Raw genomic sequence first — 22,651 nt, forward strand, 5'->3', positions numbered from 1 at the left:
ATTGTTCAGTTATTATTACAAATTTCTAGCTCCTTGTAGCCTATAGCCTAGCATGTTTAGCTTTTGTAAATAACTTGACTGAAATACAAGAAAAGGCCAAACTTTACCTTTACCATCTCATACGTCTTTGCTGATGTCAAACCAACGCCCCAGTAAGTAAATAAAAGGAGTTTATATCAACATTTCAGCTTGTTCTCTTTACAATGGGCCCTTTTGCTTTTTTTTTAGTTTAATTTTATAATCACAGTGTGCCACAGGTCAATAAAAGATGGCCCTTGGGCTGTGCTTTGGTAAACCCTGTTAAAAATAAATAAATAAACAATTCAAAAAACTAAAAAATGCAATTTCAGTATACATTACTTGTGAATGCCTAAGAGTTAAAGCCAAAATAAAATGTACATAGTCCCTATCATGTGGCCAATAAGTGATCTACATACTGTAAGTATACAAAGTACATAGTCCCTATCATGTGGCCAATAAGTGCTCTACATACTGTATGTATACAAAGTACATAGTCCCTATCATGTGGCCAATAAGTGCTCTACATACTGTAAGTATACAAAGTACATAGTCCTTATCATGTGGCCAATAAGTGCTCTACATACTGTATGTATACAAAGTACATAGTCCCTATCATGTGGCCAATAAGTGCTCTACATACTGTAAGTATACAAAGTACATAGTCCCTATCATGTGGCCAATAAGTGCTCTACATACTGTATGTATACAAAGTACATAGTCCCTATCATGTGGCCAATAAGTGCTCTACATACTGTAAGTATACAAAGTACATAGTCCCTATCATGTGGCCAATAAGTGCTCTACATACTGTAAGTATACAAAGTACATAGTCCTTATCATGTGGCCAATAAGTGCTCTACATACTGTAAGTATACAAAGTACATAGTCCCTATCATGTGGCCAATAAGTGCTCTACATACTGTAAGTATACAAAGTACATAGTCCCTATCATGTGACCAATAAGTGCTCTACATACTGTATGTATACAAAGTACATAGTCCCTATCATGTGACCAATAAGTGCTCTACATACTGTAAGTATACAAAGTACATAGTCCCTATCATGTGGCCAATAAGTGCTCTACATACTGTAAGTATACAAAGTACATAGTCCTTATCATGTGGCCAATAAGTGCTCTACATACTGTAAGTATACAAAGTACATAGTCCCTATCATGTGGCCAATAAGTGCTCTACATACTGTAATCATAAGTGTATGAATATTTACAGCTTTAAAGTGAAGTATTGCCATCTCCTGTAGTGTTGATCATGTATTCAGACATGTATCATGTATTCAGACATGTATCATGTATTCAGACATGTATCATGTATTCAGACATGTATCATGTATTCAGACATGTATCATGTATTCAGACATGTATCATGTATTCAGACATGTATCATGTATTCAGACATGTATCATGTATTCAGACATGTATCATGTATTCAGACATGTATCATGTATTCAGACATGTATCATGTATTCAGACATGTATCATGTATTCAGACATGTATCATGTATTCAGACATGTATCATGTATTCAGACATGTATCATGTATTCAGACATGTATCATGTATTCAGACATATATCATGTATTCAGACATGTATCATGTATTCAGACATGTATCATGTATTCAGACATACTGTATAGTTGCTATATTATCAGTGCCTTGTCTTTCTATCTTCCAATTGCTTCTAGTTCTTCGTGGAGGATCCTGCAGCATCCATACAGGAAGTCTTGGCGTCAGACTTACCTGAACTTAGCGGAAGTGTTGCACCTGTGAATACCACCAATGACACCACGCTGCACTTCCATGTGGAGACGGCAGGAGAAAGCAGGTTTTATCTCCCAGTGAGTTGACCACACGTGCAATAATCAATAATCAATATCAAGTCCTCACCCAACAAAAGAAGCCCAGAAAGTTCATGTGTCTAACATGCAGGGACAATTCTCACCATGTGTCTAACATGCAGGGACAATTCTCACCATGTGTCTAACATGCAGGGACAATTCTCACCATGTGTCTAACATGCAGGGACAATACTCACCATGTGTCTAACATGCAGGGACAATTCTCACCATGTGTCTAACATGCAGGGACAATACTCACCATGTGTCTAACATGCAGGGACAATTCTCACCATGTGTCTAACATGCAGGGACAATTCTCACCATGTGTCTAACATGCAGGGACAATTCTCACCATGTGTCTAACATGCAGGGACAATTCTCACCATGTGTCTAACATGCAGGGACAATTCTCACCATGTGTCTAACATGCAGGGACAATACTCACCATGTGTCTAACATGCAGGGACAATTCTCACCATGTGTCTAACATGCAGGGACAATTCTCACCATGTGTCTAACATGCAGGGACAATTCTCACCATGTGTCTAACATGCAGGGACAATTCTCACCATGTGTCTAACATGCAGGGACAATTCTCACCATGTGTCTAACATGCAGGGACAATACTCACCATGTGTCTAACATGCAGGGACAATTCTCACCATGTGTCTAACATGCAGGGACAATACTCACCATGTGTCTAACATGCAGGGACAATTCTCACCATGTGTCTAACATGCAGGGACAATTCTCACCATGTGTCTAACATGCAGGGACAATTCTCACCATGTGTCTAACATGCAGGGACAATTCTCACCATGTGTCTAACATGCAGGGACAATTCTCACCATGTGTCTAACATGCAGGGACAATACTCACCATGTGTCTAACATGCAGGGACAATTCTCACCATGTGTCTAACATGCAGGGACAATTCTCACCATGTGTCTAACATGCAGGGACAATTCTCACCATGTGTCTAACATGCAGGGACAATTCTCACCATGTGTCTAACATGCAGGGACAATACTCACCATGTGTCTAACATGCAGGGACAATTCTCACCATGTGTCTAACATGCAGGGACAATTCTCACCATGTGTCTAACATGCAGGGACAATTCTCACCATGTGTCTAACATGCAGGGACAATTCTCACCATGTGTCTAACATGCAGGGACAATTCTCACCATGTGTCTAACATGCAGGGACAATTCTCACCATGTGTCTAACATGCAGGGACAATTCTCACCATTTGTCTAACATGCAGGGACAATTCTCACCATGTGTCTAACATGCAGGGACAATTCTCACCATGTGTCTAACATGCAGGGACAATACTCACCATGTGTCTAACATGCAGGGACAATTCTCACCATTTGTCTAACATGCAGGGACAATTCTCACCATGTGTCTAACATGCAGGGATATACACACTTTATTTAGTGAACACATTTTGTTATTTAGTGTACACTCTTTGTTATTTAGTGTATACACTTTGTTAGTTAGTGTACACACTTTGTTATTTAGTGAACACACTTTGTTATTTAGTGTATACACTTTGTTAGTTAGTGTACACACTTTGTTATTTAGTGAACACACTTTGTTATTTAGGGTATACACTTTAGTATTTAGTGTACACACTTTGTTATTTAGTGTATACACTTTGTTAGTTAGTGCACACACTTTGTTATTTAGTGAACACACTTTATTTCGTGCACACATTTTGTTATTTAGTGTATACACTTTGTTATTTAGTGTACACACTTTGTTATTTAGTGTACACACTTTGTTATTTAGTGTACACACTTTGTTATTTAGTGAACACACTTTATTTCGTGCACACATTTTGTTATTTAGTGTATACACTTTCTTATTTAGTGTATACACTTTGTTATTTAGTGTACATACTTTATTTAGTGTATACACTTTGTTATTTAGTGAACACACTTTATTTCGTGCACACATTTTGTTATTTAGTGTATACACTTTCTTATTTAGTGTACAGATGAGTGGTCCACACTGAGTTCCCACTTTGGACAGCTAGCGCCTCATCTGAAGGAGAGTGGGGCAGAGCAGAAAATAAACGGCAGATCAACTAACTGGTCTAAAAGGGGGGTCTATTTAAAGACTAGACTATACAATTGAGTTTTAAGATGGGACTTAAAAAGCACATACTCATTGCCTAATTACTGTACGGTTTTGATTCATGTCAACTAATAATAGTAATCATTCATTACAACTGGAGGAAGAAACACCACCAAAGGTTTCCTTATTGATCGTTGCCTGCCATGTCCTCCACAAGTTCTCTGAAAATTGTTTGTCCATCTTAAACATTCATTTATGTTCCGACACGATTAGCTCGCACGTTAGCAGCATTTGTAAACTGTTGAAAGTCATCAATAGCCGGGAGACACGATGAGAGATTATCATCAGACTTCAACAACTCTAACATGGAAATGCTGCCTCTTATGGGAAATAAATGTCAACTAGAAAGTGAATTAGCATGAATTGATTCAAGTGGACTTAAACAAGTTGAAAAAGTTATTGGGGTGTTACCATTTAGTGGTCAATTGTAGGTCAATACAAGTCTCAATCAATCAATCAATGTGATACATTACCCAGAAGGCTTAGCGCTGTAAACAGGAACAGGAAGTGGATCTGAGCTCTGCAGAGAGACAACAATTGATCACTAAGTAGGCAACATTTTTGTCACAGCAGGTGTATTTGATGTTGTGGGTGTATGTTTTAAAATGGAAGTATTACCCCTTTAATACATTCTGAAGAAGAAGCTGGTCATTTTATTGAGAGAGTAAGAGCTTTTCTTCCTGTCACTCACACACACATACGCAGACTAATGACCGAAGAAGCAGATTAGTTTGTATGCTGATTTTCGGATAAGAATAAGTATCTGAGGCATATTTCTTTATTTTCGTCGTAAGTTTGTGTCGCCACGGTAACGCACCTCTGGTCCCCAGTACTTCATCTACTGCTGCATCCTGGGCCTGGTGTCGTGCTCCGTCTTCCTGAGGATCAACTACGAGCTCAAGATGGTGGTGATGCTGGTTGCCGTGGTGATCTACAACGTCATCATCCTCCAGACGCACGCCCCCCTGCTGGACGGCTTCAGCAAGGCTCTGTACGCCACGGAAACACTGGAAAGGTAAGATGTCAGCCACAAACTGCCCTCCCCTTTTTGGCTGAATGATGATTTGGCTTTTGCATGTGAATAAGATTGACATTTTGTGTGGCCGCCTCACCAGGCCAGGAGTCCTGAAGGACCTAAAGACCATGGGCTCGGTGTCTCTCTTCATCTTCTTCATCACACTCCTGGTGTTAGCCAGACAGGTCAGTAGTTTGAGTCTTCCTCATCGATCTCAGCCCACCAAACCTTTCATCAAGTTGGACGCACAGAATTGTCCAAAAATAAACACCTGGGGCCGTACTTATCAAGCTTCTTAGAATGACTCCTAAGAAGTCTGCTAAGAGTTGACTTAAGAGTAAATAAATTATTCGCTGAAAGCTGCACTTAAAAGTTAGTTATCAAGCGTCTTACTCACACTTTCAGCGAAGTGTAGGACTGAATCTGAAGTGTCACACTCAGAGCTGAATTACGACATTACTATGTGCCGTAAACGCAATTTTAGGTGACGTCATTTCTGTGTCCATAGAAATGACCAATCACAGCTCTTCATCATCTTACTACAAAATGTGTCGCCTGCTTTCCTCCACCTTCGGCCAGGAAAAGTCGCTCCGCTGACAGATTTCCTCGTGCATGTTTTATTCATCCTTTATTTTGGGTGTACTATCCATCATGTGTGAGCTTCCACGCGGGTAGACTCCCTGCAGAGTCTCTGGAACTACAAGTCTAGCACCCACTTGCTCTGCGTGGCCTCATTTTGGCTCAGTGTGGACAAATAGGACCCAAACTTTTTCTTTGTCCTGCCTGGATTGAGCTGAAACCTACGAAGGTTCATTTGTGTTTCTGTTTTCAAACTTTTTTGTTTGACACTGAAGTTTGTCAACTTATTTTTTTTTATTTATTTTTTTTACCTCAAATAATGCTGACAGTTTCATTGAAAAACAATTCAATGTTAATTGATATGTGTATAAAATAATTCTGTGTATAAAAATTCAGTGCTGAAAAATGTGCTGCTTCCAAAATTGCCCATTTTTTCTGCTTTTGCAAGAGCTGTGTCACATGACTTGAAACTCGGCCCCTCATTGGCTGGTTCTGAGATAGCCTCGATTGCCTCAGCCTTATTTGTACCAGAAGTGAGTCTTGCTTTTTGAAGCAGCACATTTTTCGACACTGAATTTGTCAGCACATATTTTTTTATACACTGAATTTTTTTCAATAAAATTGTCAGCAAAATTTCAGGTAAAAAAAAATAAAAATCCATTGCATTAATTGAGTGTCAAAAAAAGCTTTTGTAATAAAGACACAAATGAACCTCCATGGAAGAAATGACATCATTTTAGCCTTGCAGCCAAAGTAGCAGGAATGTTTTCCACCCTTGGCCTGCATGTGAAGTTGAACACGTCTCGCTTTCTAGTCAAATGTCACTCCAGTCCTGCAGTTTTTTATGGTAAAAACACGAAATACCGTATTTCCGTGAATAGCCGCCGGGGCGCTAATTAATTTAAAACCTCTTCTCACTCCTGCGCTTACCAAAAGCATGCGGAATGGGCAAGCATGCGCTAATTATTTTAAAACCTCTTCTCACTCCGGCGCTTACCTTATCATGAAAAGCACATTTAATAAAAAAAACTTTATTATGGTCTTACCTTTACTTATAAATGAGTCCATGTGCAGCTGCTTCTGATCAAAAGCAGTCTTCCTTATCTTTCTTCAGTTTTAAAAGTCTCTCCGTCTCGATGGAGATATTCCTTTATCACCTCCTGCTTCGATTGAAAGTCCAGTTTAGAAAACGGTTTTATTTTAGATATGTAATCCTCCATGTTTAAAGTGCAAGCAAACGATCGCTGCTCATGCTTGCTGCTTGTTGTCTTCTTCTGCAGCACCGGTCTTCTGCAGTACCAGTAGTCGCAAGAAGGATCACTAGCGCCCTCTACCACCAGGAGGCGGGAGTCATTTAACGACTCATATTTGACCCGGCGGAAGTGCCAAGCATGCGCTAATTATTTTGCAAAACGAGTTTGACCCGGCTGTAATTCTAGGCAGGCGAATACTATATTCCCGGCGCCAATTCAAGGAAATACGGTATGCAATATTTCCCCCCCAAAAAAATGTTCAGTGGATTATTTGATGTGAATTTGTCAAGACTTGGTCTGTGGCGTGGTTTGTTCTCCCGTGGTGCAAAGGAATTGGACCAAACGTGGCGTGCAGGTGAGGACATGTTTAATATATTAACTCAAAAAAGGCTCAAAAGGGGATAAACAAAAAGCGCTCACAGCGAAGGGAAAAAAACTTGACTATGAAAACAAAAGGCGCGCACAATGGCGGAAGTACAAAACTAGACTATGAAAACAAAACACTAGCACAAAGGCAAAAAACTATGAACAATAACAAAACTTACTTGACATGACAAGAGGGGCAAAAGGAAGCGCAGCATGGATCATGTGGGTGAACAGAGTGATGTCGCCAGGCCGACTGCCTGCCAACAACGGCCTTAAATACTGCTGACATGATCAGTGAAAACGTGAGACAGGTGCGTGACATGAGGATGTGAAACAGGTGCGTGACATGAGGATGTGAAACGGGTGCGTGACATGAGGATGTGAGACAGGTGCGTGACATGAGGATGTGAAACAGGTGCGTGACAAGACAGGTGAAAACTATTAGGTGACCATGGAAACCAAACCAAACAAGGAAGTGCAACCAGGAACTAAAAAAAGAGCCCAAAACCCAAGCAAAACAAAAACATGATTAACACAGACATGACAGAATTAATTGGAGCCAGGGGCGCCGCTAGGGATTTTGGGCCCCATGAAAAGAATCTTTACAGGGCCCCCAACACAGCGGCAACATTTTTTTATGCTATTTTACATACAGTTATGCATTTTAATGGTATTTTTGACTATCATTACCATATTTTTTAAAGAAGAACAGCATCACAGTTTACATTATTTTTTCTGTATTATAATTTCATCATCATTAGGGGCCTCTCTGGGCCCCTAGAATCCGTCTCCTTTACCCCCCCCCCCCCCCCTTTTCGGCGCCCCTGATTGGAGCTTTAAATAGATGAATAGTTCAGAAGAGTTCAAAATAAGTCATACATTTATTTATTTTTTCCCTTTCAACACTTAAATCTGTAGATCACTTTCAGATGTATCCCTCGATTATACGTTTTTATGTTGTTGTTGTTTTGTTTGTATGCTCTTTGTCAAATTAGTTATGGCTAACACACAAAATATGCAATGTTTTCCCCCCCAAACAATGTAAAATAAAATATTTAACAGTAAGTAATTAGAGCCCTGAGACCAAAGGGGTGGAAAGTTTCCGGAAATTTACCCCGGGAAGCTAAGCTCGGGAAGTTTGGAAATATTGACCATTTTTTGATTATTCAAAGTTGGACACTGTCCATGGGAATGAATGGGGAATTCCAATAATGATATATTATTGGGCACTTGTGGCATTTTAGACGTAGCTCTTTGCACAGTATTTGCAAATGTACACCGCCTTTCTGCCTGCATTGGTTGGGGTGAAATGTCTCCACACATCATACGTGGCATTATTCTCTTTGTGTTTATTTATTCTTGTAAAACACTAATGCAATGCCACACACAGATATCAATAGTCAGCTATTTTACTGATGGACAAATGAATAGAAATAGGCTGGATGAATAAATGCTGGGAATTATCTGTGCATGTGATGGAGGAATGCACAGTGCAGGGCTGAAATGCTACTAAATTTGCATTAAATCCGGTTGTTCTAGCTAATAATCATGCTGCAAGATCTAGCATGTTGCGTTCAATGTTTATTCCCATTCATTCCCATGGAAAGTTTCCAATTTTGAATAATCCCGGAATTTTGCAACCCTACCCTGATTAGATCAAAAATTCATAACAATATTGATTTTGATTCATTGTTATTCTTTGAGCAATGACAATCTTAAAGGCCTACTGAAAGCCACTACTAGCGACCACGCAGTCTGATAGTTTATATATCAATGATGAAATCTTAACATTGCAACACATGCCAATACGGCCGGGTTAACTTATAAAGTGACATTTTACATTTCCCGCTAAACTTCCGCTTGAAAAGGTCTATGTATGATGACGTATGCGCGTGACGTCAATCGTTGAAACGGAAGTATTCGGACAAATTGTATCCAATACAAAAAGCTCTGTTTTCATGTCATAATTCCACAGTATTCTGGACATCTGTGTTGGTGAATCTTTTGCAATTTGTTTAATGAACAATGAAGACTGCAAAGAAGAAAGCTGTAGGTGGGATCGGTGTATTAGCGGCCGGCTGCAGCAACACAACCAGGAGGACTTTGAGATGGTTAGCAGACACGCTAGCCGCCGACCTCACCTTGACTTCCTCCGTCTCCGGGCCGCCGACCGCATCTATGATCGTCACTCTGTCGATCGCTGGAACGCAGGTGAGCACGGGTGTTGATGAGCAGATGAGGGCTGGCGTAGGTGGATAGCTAATGTTTTTAGCATAGCTCTGTGAGGTTCCGTTGCTAAGTTAGCTTCAATGGCGTCGTTAGCAACAGCATTGTTAAGCTTCGCCAGGCTGGAAAGCATTAACCGTGTATTTACATGTCCATGGTTTAATAGTATTGTTGATCTTCTGTCTATCCTTTATTTCTTTTGTTTCTATCTGCATTTAAGCCCGATGTGCTATCACGTTAGCTCCGTAGCTAAAGAGCTTCGTCGATGTATTGTCGTGGAGATAAAAGTCACTGTGAATGTCCAGTTCGCGTTCTCCACTCTCATTTTCAAGAGGATATAGTATCCCAGGTGGTTTAAAATACAAATCCGTGATCCACAATAGAAAAAGGAGAGAGTGTGGAATCCAATGAGCCAGCTTGTACCTAAGTTACGGTCAGAGCGAAAAAAGATACGTCCTGCACTGCACTCTAGTCCTTCACTCTCACGTTCCTCATCCACGAATCTTTCATCCTCGCTCAAATTAATGGGGTAATCGTCGCTTTTTCGGTCCGAATCACTCTGGCCTTTCAACCTGTGACGTCACGCTACTTCCTGTACAGGCAAGGCTTTTTTTTATCAGCAACCAAAAGTTGCGAACTTTATCGTCGATGTTCTCTACTAAATCCTTTCAGCAAAAACATGGCAATATCGCGAAATGATCAAGTATGACACATAGAATGGATCTGCTATCCCCGTTTAAATAAAAACAATTCATTTCAGTAGGCCTTTAATGTAAAAAAAACCAAACAGCCTGCGTGGCAGCTTTCTGTTATTAGATTGAACATTGCAACTTTTTCTTGTTACATTACACCTATTCTACTTTTTTGTTTTTGTAATAGTATTTTTAGAATGTAGACTGTTTAAAAAATCAACTGTGGGCCACAAATGGCCCCCGGCCCGCACTTTAGACACCCCTGTTATAGCTGGAGGTGTGTGTGTGCGTATAAATGTATATATACACACTCACACACACACACACACACACACACACACACACTTGAATGTGGTGCATAGGTGAATCACAAGGGAAAACTAAGCTGTGCTTACATTTATCATGTTGGCTTCTAGCAAGACACACACTCTCACACACACTCTCACACACACCCACACACGCACACACACACACACACACATACGCACACACATACACACACACACACACGCACACACACACACGGTAGCTCGGAGCTCCCAGAAATGCGAGCATGATGATGATGATGCTGATGAAGGGGGGTGAGCCAACACAAACACTCCTGAGAGGTGTTGACCTAACAGGTGACGACACATACAAATGTTTTCCAAACTCCCCCAAGCGATGAAATAGAAGAAGAAATGTTTGCTATTTTTCATGCCAAACTCTAAGCATCCGTTGCTATTTTACAATGAATACAGAGCAAACATGAAGACTTTGGGAATGACACAGGTGTCTCTACTCTGTCCTCCTGTAACAGAATGAATATTACTGTAGGTTGGACTTCCTGTGGAGGGACAAGTTCAAGCGGGAGTGTGAGGAGATCGAGACCATGGAGAACCTCAACAGGGTCCTGCTGGAGAACGTCCTTCCCGCCCACGTGGCCGAACACTTCCTGGGGCGCAACTGGAAGAACGAGGTAGGTCTTTTTTTCATTGGATTTTTTCACCTGCTCGTCTTTTACCTTGACCTCCGCTCGCCGTCAGGATCTTTACCACCAGTCGTACGAGTCGGTGTGCGTGATGTTCGCCTCCATCCCGGACTTCAAGGAGTTCTACACCGAGTCAGACGTCAACAAGGAAGGGCTGGAATGTCTGCGCCTTCTCAATGAAATCATAGCCGATTTTGACGAGGTGACCTGGCAACAGGTGCGACTTCCTGTTTGCGTTGGTGTCGTGTAACACGCTTTCTTTGTGTCCCCCGCCAGTTGTTGTCCAAGCCAAAGTTCAGCGGAGTGGAGAAGATTAAGACCATTGGAAGTACGTACATGGCGGCCACTGGACTCAACGTCACGCCAGGGCCGGAGTGCACACAGGTGGCTTTCTACCTAAATGAGAAAAAAATGTCTGAAATAACAATTCATACCCAAAAAGATACATGCTAAATAACAAAATAGTTGATTCTGAAATGTATACCTGTAAAATTAGCCAAAAACTAACAGTTAAAATGTGTAATATAACAACATATTTGGCTGAAGTGTATACCTGTAAAATTAGCCAACAAGCTAACAGTTAGAATGTGTAATATGACAACATATTTGGCTGAAGTGTATACCTGTAAAATTAGCCAGAAAGTTAGCATTCATAAAATAAAACTTTAACTCTTAGATGTATACCAAAAAGCTAGCATGCTAATAACAAAAATGTGGTATTCCTGGAAATGTGGCAACTTTTTGGTGGAAAAAAAAAAGTCATATAGTTGAGTTACAAAAACACGGGACTATAAGATGCAGATATACAGTACACACCTTCTCCTCATTCAATCTTTATTTTCATGACTACCGTATTTTTCGGAGTATAAGTCGCTCCGGAGTATAAGTCGCACCAGCCGAAAATGCATAATAAAGAAGGAAAAAAACATATATAAGTCGCACTGGAGTATAAGTCGGGGGAAATGTATTTGATTAAATCCAACAGCAAGAATAGACATTTGAAAGGCAATTTAAAATGTCTGAAGAATAGTGAACAACAGGCTGAATAAGTGTACGTTATATGAGGCATAAATAACCAACTGCTATGTTAACGTAACATATTATGGTAAGAGTCATTCAAATAACTATAACATAGAACATGCTATACGTTTACCAAACAATCCGTCACTCCTAATCGCTAAATCCCATGAAATCTTATACGTCTAGTCTCTTACGTCAATGACATCAATAATATTATTTGATATTTTACGCTAATGTGTTCATCATTTCACACATAAGTTGCTCCTGAGTATAAGACGCAACCCCGGCCAAACTATGCAAAAAACTGTGACTTATAGTCCGAAAAATACGGTACTTCCAGTAAGTTCATAGCTCGGTCTAAACAGAAGGACAATGCAGCACCTGGAGTGAGCAAACTGCTCCAAAGGATGGCACCATAGCACTAACAATAACACCCATTCAGTGTCTTTTTTGTATTATTTACATTGTAGCGGTCTGTCAGTCAAGAAAAATACCAAAATTAGCCACACCGTTTTTATAAGCCGCAGGGTTCAAAGCCTAGGAAAAAAGTCTGAATGTTATGGTAATTCAATAGAATAGAATAGAAAGTACTTTATTGATCCCTGGGGGAAATTCAGCACCACAGTTCGCTCACAATAGACACTTGGGTATTTTTTACATGTGAATAATATAAATACAGTCTATTAAACAGCATTATTCACATGTGAATAATATAAATACAGTCTATTATACAGCATTATTCACATGTCAATAATATAAATACAGTCTATTATACAGCATTATTCACATGTGAATAATATAAATACAGTCTATTATACATTATTCACATGTGAATAATATAAATACAGTCTATTATACAGCATTATCCACATGTGAATAATATGAATACAGTCTATTATACAGCATTATTCACATGTGAATAATATAAATACAGTCTATTATACAGCATTATTCACATGTGAATAATATAAATGCAGTCTATTATACAGCATTATTCACATGTGAATAATGCTGTATAATAGACTGCATTTATATTATTCACATGTGAATAATATAAATACAGTCTATTATACAGCATTATTCACATGTGAATAATATAAATGTTATTCACAGAAACGTAAACAGGTTTACACTTGAGCTTCATATATTTCACTAAATGCTAACTGTAAGCATGCGACTATTAGCATAATACTGTCAGCATGCTAGCTGTTTTAGCTCATACTTTTTATTTTTGTTTGTCCTGTCCAGCTTCTCAGGCAAATCATATAGTAGATGTAGATGATCATATAGTAGATGTAGATGATCATATAGTAGATGTAGATGATCATATAGTAGATGTAGATGATCATATAGTAGATGTAGATGATCATATAGTAGATGTAGATGATCATATAGTAGATGTAGATGATCATATAGTAGATGTAGATGATCATATAGTAGATGTAGATGATCATATAGTAGATGTAGATGATCATATAGTAGATGTAGATGATCATATAGTAGATGATCATATAGTAGATGTAGATGATCATATAGTAGATGTAGATGATCATATAGTAGATGATCATATAGTAGATGTAGATGATCATATAGTAGATGTAGATGATCATATAGTAGATGTAGATGATCATATAGTAGATGTAGATGATCATATAGTAGATGTAGATGATCATATAGTAGATGTAGATGATCATATAGTAGATGTAGATGATCATATAGTAGATGTAGATGATCATAGTAGATGTAGATGATCATATAGTAGATGTAGATGATCATATAGTAGATGTAGATGATCATATAGTAGATGTAGATGATCATATAGTAGATGTAGATGATCATATAGTAGATGTAGATGATCATATAGTAGATGTAGATGATCATATAGTAGATGTAGATGATCATATAGTAGATGTAGATGATCATATAGTTGTAGTTGTTGTTGTTGTTCCAGGAGCATGACAGACATTTGAGGATGTAGTTGTTGTTATTTGAGGATGTAGTTGTTGTTGTTGTTCCAGGAGCATGACAGACATTTGAGGATGTAGTTGTTGTTGTTGTTCCAGGAGCATGACAGACATTTGAGGATGTAGTTGTTATTTGAGGATGTAGTTGTTGTTATTTGAGGATGTAGTTGTTGTTGTTCCAGGAGCATGACAGACAGTACATGCACATCAGCACCATGGTGGAGTTTGCCTTCGCACTGGTGGGCAAGCTGGACGTCATCAACAAACATTCCTTCAACGACTTCCGACTGAGAATTGGTAAATGACATTTGGTGTGTGACATGTGCTCACGGGGCCAAAAAAGTGACGGCCGTGTTTTTCTGTGTAGGGATAAACCACGGGCCCGTCATCGCGGGCGTCATCGGGGCCCAGAAACCTCAGTACGACATCTGGGGGAACAGCGTGAACGTGGCCAGCAGGATGGAGACCACCGGCCTGCTGGGGAAGATCCAGGTTGGACATTTTTCAACTTCTATATTGCTGCCATTTAAAGGCCTACTGAAAGCCACTACTAGCGACCACGCAGTCTGATAGTTTATATATCAATGATGACATCTTAACATTGCAACACATGCCAATACGGCCGGGTTAACTTATAAAGTGACATTTTAAATTTCCTGCTAAACTTCCGCTTGAAAAGGTCTATGTATGATGACGTATGCGCGTGACGTCAATAGTTAAACGGAAGTATTGGTACACCATTGAATCCAATACAAAAAAGCTCTGTTTTCATGTCATAATTCCACAGTATTCTGGACATCTGTGTTGGTGAATCTTTTGCAATTTGTTTAATGAACAATGAAGACTGCAAAGAAGAAAGTTGTAGGTGGGATCGGTGTATTAGCGGCTGGCTGCAGCAACACAACCAGGAGGACTTTGACTTGGATAGCAGACGCGCTAGCCGACGCTAGCCGCCGACCGCATCGATGATCGGGTGAAGTCCTTTGTCGATCGCTGGAACGCAGGTGAGCACGGGTGTTGATGAGCAGATGAGGGCTGGCTGGCGTAGGTGGATAGCTAATGTTTTTATCATAGCTCTGTGAGGTCCCGTTGCTAAGTTAGCTTCAATGGCGTCGTTAGCAACAGCATTGTTAAGCTTCGCCAGGCTGGAAAGCATTAACCGTGTAGTTACATGTCCATGGTTTAATAGTATTGTTGATCTTCTGTCCATCCTTCCAGTCAGGGGTTTATTTCTTTTGTTTCTATCTGCATTTAAGCACGATGCTATCACGTTAGCTCCGTAGCTAAAGTGCTTCGCCGATGTATTGTCGTGGAGATAAAAGTCACTGTGAATGTCCATTTCCTGTTCTCGACTCTCATTTTCAAGAGGATATAGTATCCCAGGTGGTTTAAAATACAAATCCGTGATCCACAATAGAAAAAGGAGAGAGTGTGGAATCCAATGAGCCAGCTTGTACCTAAGTTACGGTCAGAGCAAAAAAAGATACGTCCTGCACTGCACTCTAGTCCTTCACTCTCACGTTCCTCATCCACAAATCTTTCATCCTGGCTCAAATTAATGGGGTAATCGTCGCTTTCTCGGTCCGAATCTCTCTCGCTGCTGGTGTAAACAATGTGCAGATGTGAGGAGCTTTTCAACCTGTGACGTCACGCTACTTTCAACTTGTGATGTCACGCTACTTTCAACCTGTGATGTCACGCTACTTTCAACCTGTGACGTCACGCTACTTTCAACCTGTGACGTCACGCTACTTTCAACCTGTGACGTCACGCTACTTTCAACCTGTGACGTCACGCTACTTTCAACCTGTGACGTCACGCTACTTTCAACCTGTGACGTCACGCTACTTTCAACCTGTGATGTCACGCTACTTTCAACCTGTGACGTCACGCTACTTTCAACCTGTGATGTCACGCTACTTTCAACCTGTGACGTCACGCTACTTCCAACCTGTGACGTCACGCTACTTTCAACCTGTGACGTCACGCTACTTTCAACCTGTGACGTCACGCTACTTTCAACCTGTGACGTCACGCTACTTTCAACCTGTGACGTCACGCTACTTTCAACCTGTGACGTCACGCTACTTCCAACCTGTGACGTCACGCTACTTTCAACCTGTGACGTCACGCTACTTCCAACCTGTGACGTCACGCTACTTTCAACCTGTGACGTCACGCTACTTTCAACCTGTGACGTCACGCTACTTTCAACCTGTGACGTCACGCTACTTTCAACCTGTGACGTCACGCTACTTCCGCTACAGGCAAGGCTTTTTTATCAGCGACCAAAAGTTGCCAACTTAATCGTCGATGTTCTCTACTAAATCCTTTCAGCAAAAATATGGCAATATCGCGAAATGATCAAGTATGACACATAGAATGGATCTGCTATCCCCGTTTAAATAAAAAAAATTCATTTCAGTAGGCCTTTAAGGTCTTGCAAAGTCAGAATTCTTTCTACAGAAAGTCTTTTGAAAGGTTTTCTCTTCTGCTTCTGCTAACATTTGGGCTCTATCAGGGGCCCCTGCCTATTTGGGGGTCCCCAACATCGTTTGTAGACCTCATTAGCAGCTATTTGGATGCAAAGTCAAACATTGAACATACACTATATTGTCAAAAGTATTTGGCCACCTGCCTTGACTCACACATGAACTTGAAGTGCCATCCCATTCCTAACCCATAGGGGTCAATATGAAGCTTTTACAGCTTCAACTCTTCTGGGAAGGCTGTCCACAAGGTTGCAGAGTGTGTTTATAGCAATTTTCCACCATTCTTCCAAAAGCGCATTGGTGAGGTCACACACTGATGTTGGTGGAGAAGGCCTGGCTCTCAGTCTCCGTTCTAATTCATCCCAAAGGTGTTCTATCGGGTTCAGGTCAGGACTCTGTGCAGGCCAGTCAAGTTCATCCACACCAGACTCTGTCATCCATGTCTTTATGGACCTTGCTTGGTGCACGGGTGCACAGTCGTGTTGGAAGAGGAAGGGGCCCGCTCCAAACTGTTCCCACATGGAATTGTCCAAAATGTTTTGGTATCCTGGAGCATTCAAAGTTCCTTTCACTGGAACTAAGGGGCCAAGACCAACTCCTGAAAAACAAGAGCAAAAGCAGAATATTAATAACAGAAAGAAACAACCCTTTTGTGTGAATGAGTGTAAATGGGGGAGGGAGGTTTTTTGGGTTGGTGCACTAATTGTAAGTGTATCTTGTGTTTTTTATGTTGATTTAATTAAAAAAAATAAAAATAAATTAAAAAAACCAAAAAAAAACGATACCGATAATTTCCGATATTACATCTTAACGCATATATCAGCCGATAATATCGGCAGGCCGATATTATCGGACATCTCTAGTTTTTTCCATAAGAAAACAGGATTTTATTTGACAAAAAGGGCATAGAACTTAATATTGACCTTGAATAATAATACTGAATAATGTGAAGTGAACTATGTTTATATAGCACTTTTCTCTAGTGACTCAAAGCGCTTCACATTGTGAAAGCCAATATCTAAGTTCCATTTTTAAACGGGTGTGGGCGGCACTGGGAGCAGGTGGGTAAAGTGTCGTGCCCGAGGATGGGGCAGAAGCGGGGATCGAACCTGGAACCCTCAAGTTGCTGGCACGGCCACTCTACCAACCGAGCCGTACCGTCCCAATGATGACACATTTTTTATATTTATTTGACCAAACCCTAAGTGGAGGCCTCAATGTATATTTTTCAAACATATATTGTATTGCTTTTTTAAATAAAAAATATCAAAATGGCCGCCGCTTGTTTTGATTTTTCAGTGTGTGGCCTTCAGTGGAAAAAGTTTAAGTTGCCTTAAATGTTCGGAAAGTATTCACAGCGCTTCACTTTTTCCACATTCTATGTTACAGCCTTATTCCAAAATGGAATACGTTCATTTTTTTTCACTCCAAATTCCCCACACCCACAATAAATACCCATAATGACAACGTGGTAGTTTTATTTTGCAGAAATGTTTGCAAATGTATTAGAAAATGTATTGTGAATACTTGTGAAGGCCGGTCATGTGACACAGGATGCACCTCAGCTCACTTTTGAGCTTCATGGCATATGATTTCTTTATTTCCCCCCCTCTACCTCAAAGAACTGCTCACCCCCAAATCCTCCACACCACACCTGGCTAACCTCCGAGGACAAAGCTCTGAACAATGGGAGACCGGGTTTTCTGCTCCGCCGCTCCCAGTCTGTGGAACGCTCTCCCTGACCACCTGAGGGCACCACAGACTGTGGATGCTTTTTAAAAAGGCTTAAAAATCCTTCTTTTGAAAAAAGCCTTTTTTTAGATATATGCGTGCTAGTTGTAGTTTTTACAAATGTATTCTACACTCTAGCACTTTGAGGTTATTTGCTCAATGTAAAGTGCTTTTTACAAATAAAATGTATTATTGTTATTATTTGTGGCCCCATGCAGGTGACGGAGGAGACCAGCGAGATCCTGTCCACGCTGGGCTACATCTGCTGGTGTCGGGGCATCATCAAGGTGAAGGGCAAAGGTCAGCTGAAGACCTACTTGGTTCACACGGAGATGACGTCATCGCTGTCGCAAGGCACCGTCATGCCTTGAGCGCCGAGCCAACGAGACTTGTCAAGTGCTCTCGGAGGAGTGTTTGCTAAAGAGCAGGCCGGTCGAGAGCTCGATGAACCAAGTCAGTGGCCAGGAGACTTTTCTTTGTCCCATTAGGGTCAGCTGGAGCCTATCCCAGAGGCACAAACAATTGAGGTTTCGGGGGACGCGGAACATTGAAAGGCAGACGTCTTACATTGTGGTGTGGAAGAAGTGTCAGCTCCTCTGGACCACTTTCTGAAGGTCAGTGGAACCTCCAAAGGTGAACACAATGTGTTCTGTCTCGCGGTGTCCCAATCCGATATCGCTCCGATATCAACAAAAAGAAAACAGGTATCGGATTACAAAGCCCAAAAGCGGTGAAGTTGTCACCTTGTGTAAATTCTCAATAGAAACAAAACCTTTTCAACTTATATTCAATTAAAAAGACTGCAAAGACAAGATATTTCATGTTCACACTGAGAAACTTTATTATTTGTTGTAAATATTAGCTCATTTGGAATTTGATGGCTGCAACATGTTCCAAAAAAGCTGGCACAAGTGGCAAAAAAGAGTGAGAAAGTGGAGGAATGCTCATCAAAGACTTATTTGGAACATCCCACAGGTGAACAGGCTAATTGGGAACAGGTGGGTGCCATGATTGGCTATAAAAGTAGATTCCATGAAATGCTCAGTCATTCACAAACAAGGACGGGGCGAGGGTCACCACTTTGTCAACAAATGCCTGAGCAAATTGTTGAAGAACAACATTTCTCAACAAGGAATTTAGGGATCTCACCATCTACGCTCCGTAATATCATCAAAAGGCTCAGAGAATGTGGAGAAATCACTGCAGGTAAGCCATGATATTACACACCTTGGATCCCTCAGGCGCTACTGCATCAAAAAGCCACATCGGTGTGTAAAGGATATCACCACATGGGCTCAGGAACACTTCAGAAACCCACTGTCAGTAACTACAGTTGGTCGCTACATCTGTAAGTGCAAGTTAAAACTCTCCTATGCAAGGCGAAAACCGTTTATCAACAACACCCAGAAACGCCGTCGGCTTGGCTGGGCCTGAGCTCATCTAAGATGGACTGATACAAAGTGGAAAAGTGTTCTGTGGTCTGACGAGTCCACATTTCAAATTGTTTTTGGAAACTGTGGACGTCGTGTCCTCCGGACCAAAGAGGAAAAGAACCATCCGGATTGTTCTAGGGTGAAAGTGTAAAAGTCAGCATGTGTGATGGTATGGGGGTGTATTAGTGGTCAAGACATGGGTAACTTACACATTTGTGAAGGCACCATTAATGCTGAAAGGTACATACAGCTTTTGGAGCAACATATGTTGCCATCCAAGCAACGTTATCATGGACGCCCCTGCTTATTTCAGCAAGACAATGCCAAACCATGTGTTACATCAACGTGGCTTAATAGTAAAAGAGTGCGGGTACTAGACTGGCCTGCCTGTAGTCCAGACATAGAAAATGTGTGAAGGCTAAAATATGAGAAGGGAGACTGTTGAACAACTTAAGCTGTACATCAAGCAAGAATGGGAAAGAATTCCACTTCCAAAATGTGTCTCCTCACTTCCCAAACCAAAACTGAGTGTTGTTAAAAGGAAAGGCCATGTAACACAGTGGTGAACATGCCTTTTTTGACATGTGTTGCTCCCATTACATTCTAAGTTCATGATTATTTGCAAAAATAAGAAAGTTTGTCAGTGTGAACATGAAATATCTTGTCTTTGCAGTCTATTCTATTAAATATAAGTTGAAAAGGATTTGTTGTATTCTCTTTTTATTTAGCATTTACACAACTTCACTGCTTTTGTACAACAACCTGCATCTAAAGACTCTCTTCTTCCTAGCTTAGCAGACAGATAACATGTAACTGTACCGCACCAGTTGCTAGCGAGCGATTAGAGCTCTAGTTGCCAGCTAGCAATTAGCACTGTGGTTTCAGCTCGCGATTAACGCCGCAGTCGTCAGCTAGTGATTAGCGCGCCAGTTGTGTGCCAGCAATTACTGCAGAAGTTGCCAGCTTGCGATTAGCGCTCTAGTTTTCAGCTCACGATTAGCACTCTCACTTTCAGCTCGCGAATAGCGTGCACATTATCAGTTAGCGATCATTGCGCCATTTGCCAGCTAGCGGTTAGCGGTGTAAGCTGCTAGCTTGCAATCAGCACACAAGTTGTCAGCCAGCGATTACAGCACAAGTTTCCAGCTCGCAATTGGTCACTCTCGTTGTCAGCTAGCGATCAGTGCTCTAGTTTTCAGCTAGTGATTAGCATCGATTGTAAGCTAGCAATTAGCTTGCCAGTTGTCAGTTAGCTATCATTGCGCCATTTGCCAGCTAGCGATCTGCGGTGTAAGCTGCTAGCTTCCAATTAGCACGCTAGTTGTAAGCTCGCGCTACAGTCCAAGTTTCCAGCTAGCCATTGGTCGCCCTCATTGTCAGCTAGCGATTAGCTCTCTAGTTTTAAGCTAGTGATTAGCACCGCTTGTAAGTGTACCAGTTGACAGCTAGTGATTAGCGGTGCAAGCTGCTAACTTGCAATTAGCAGGCGAGTTGTCAGCCAGCGATTACAGCACAAGTTTCCAGCTAGCAATTGGTCGCTCTCGTTGTCAGCTAGCGATTAACGCAACAGCCGTCAGCTAGCGATTATCCCTTTTGTAGTCAGTAGAAATTCCAACAGATCTTTACGGATTGTCAATGAAACCTCCAAAGTTGAACACAATGTGTTTTGTCTAGCGGTATCAGCACAAAAGAGAAACAGTATCGGCCTGCATTGGGAGCAGAAGTGATGAGATCCAAACAGGATTTATTGTATTGTTATTGTATTGTCTGCTGGGTGGCAAGAATACAATCTTGGGACTAAATGCAAATGTACACAACTATATGGAAATCATTGCCTCACTACAGTAGTTAGAAATAAGTACACAACAATATGGAAATCATTGCCTCACTACAGTAGTTAGAAATAAGTACATAAATGTCAAGAATGAATAATAATTCAGATGATGATGATGATGATGATGATGATGTCTTCTACAACTTCACTACACTCTATGTTCTGCTTCTATGGTTATCATCACAAAAAGAGTTGTCTGACCTTCAACAAACGTTGACATAAAAAGTGGGCGTAACTCGCCAAGTTGACCCGTGTTTGACCTTGGAGGTTTCACTTCCTGTTTCACTTCCTGTCCATATTTGCTGCTTACTTCCAACTGGATGTTCAAATATTGCTTGATGAGTCGTTTGGAATGTAAATGTTCTTTCTGGCACTTCAACACTTTTATGACTTTTAGTTCTCCATTAAAGTTGCAATAGAAGCTGACGTCACATTCCATGTTACCTCCAATAGAAGCTGACGTCACATTCCATGTTACCTCCAATAGAAGCTGACGTCACATTCCATGTTACCTCCAATAGAAGCTGACGTCACATTCCATGTTACCTCCAATAGAAGCTGACGTCACATTCCATGTTACCTCCAATAGAAGCTGACGTCACATTCCATGTTACCTCCAATAGAAGCTGAGGTCACATTCCATGTTACCTCCAATAGAAGCTGACGTCACATTCCATGTTACCTCCAATAGAAGCTGAGGTCACATTCCATGTTACCTCCAATAGAAGCTGACGTCACATTCCATGTTACCTCCAATAGAAGCTGACGTCACATTCCATGTTACCTCCAATAGAAGCTGACGTCACATTCCATGTTACCTCCAATAGAAGCTGAGGTCACATTCCATGTTACCTCCAATAGAAGCTGACGTCACATTCCATGTTACCTCCAATAGAAGCTGACGTCACATTCCATGTTACCTCCAATAGAAGCTGACGTCACATTCCATGTTACCTCCAATAGAAGCTGACGTCACATTCCATGTTACCTCCAATAGAAGCTGAGGTCACATTCCATGTTACCTCCAATAGAAGCTGACGTCACATTCCATGTTA

At 40.9% G+C, this 22,651-nt stretch overlaps 1 protein-coding gene across 1 annotated transcript in view; it reads left to right on the forward strand.

Annotated features, from left to right (window-relative positions):
- The window catches only part of adcy2b (adenylate cyclase 2b (brain)), a 142,052-nt gene extending 120,052 nt beyond the window's left edge, over positions 1-22,000 (forward strand). Inside the window, exons 19-27 of the mRNA XM_062030169.1 lie at positions 1,722-1,874; positions 4,852-5,036; positions 5,137-5,221; positions 10,952-11,110; positions 11,178-11,324; positions 11,399-11,506; positions 14,289-14,403; positions 14,474-14,598; positions 18,548-22,000. Coding sequence (XP_061886153.1) covers positions 1,722-1,874; positions 4,852-5,036; positions 5,137-5,221; positions 10,952-11,110; positions 11,178-11,324; positions 11,399-11,506; positions 14,289-14,403; positions 14,474-14,598; positions 18,548-18,700 — 1,230 coding nt within the window. The 3' untranslated portion in view covers positions 18,701-22,000. The remainder of the gene's footprint in view (positions 1-1,721; positions 1,875-4,851; positions 5,037-5,136; positions 5,222-10,951; positions 11,111-11,177; positions 11,325-11,398; positions 11,507-14,288; positions 14,404-14,473; positions 14,599-18,547) is intronic.
- Positions 22,001-22,651: the final 651 nt, after the last annotated feature.

This window comes from Entelurus aequoreus, linkage group LG20, assembly GCF_033978785.1.
Source record: "Entelurus aequoreus isolate RoL-2023_Sb linkage group LG20, RoL_Eaeq_v1.1, whole genome shotgun sequence".
In the NCBI taxonomy this organism is placed as follows: Eukaryota; Metazoa; Chordata; class Actinopteri; order Syngnathiformes; family Syngnathidae; genus Entelurus; species Entelurus aequoreus.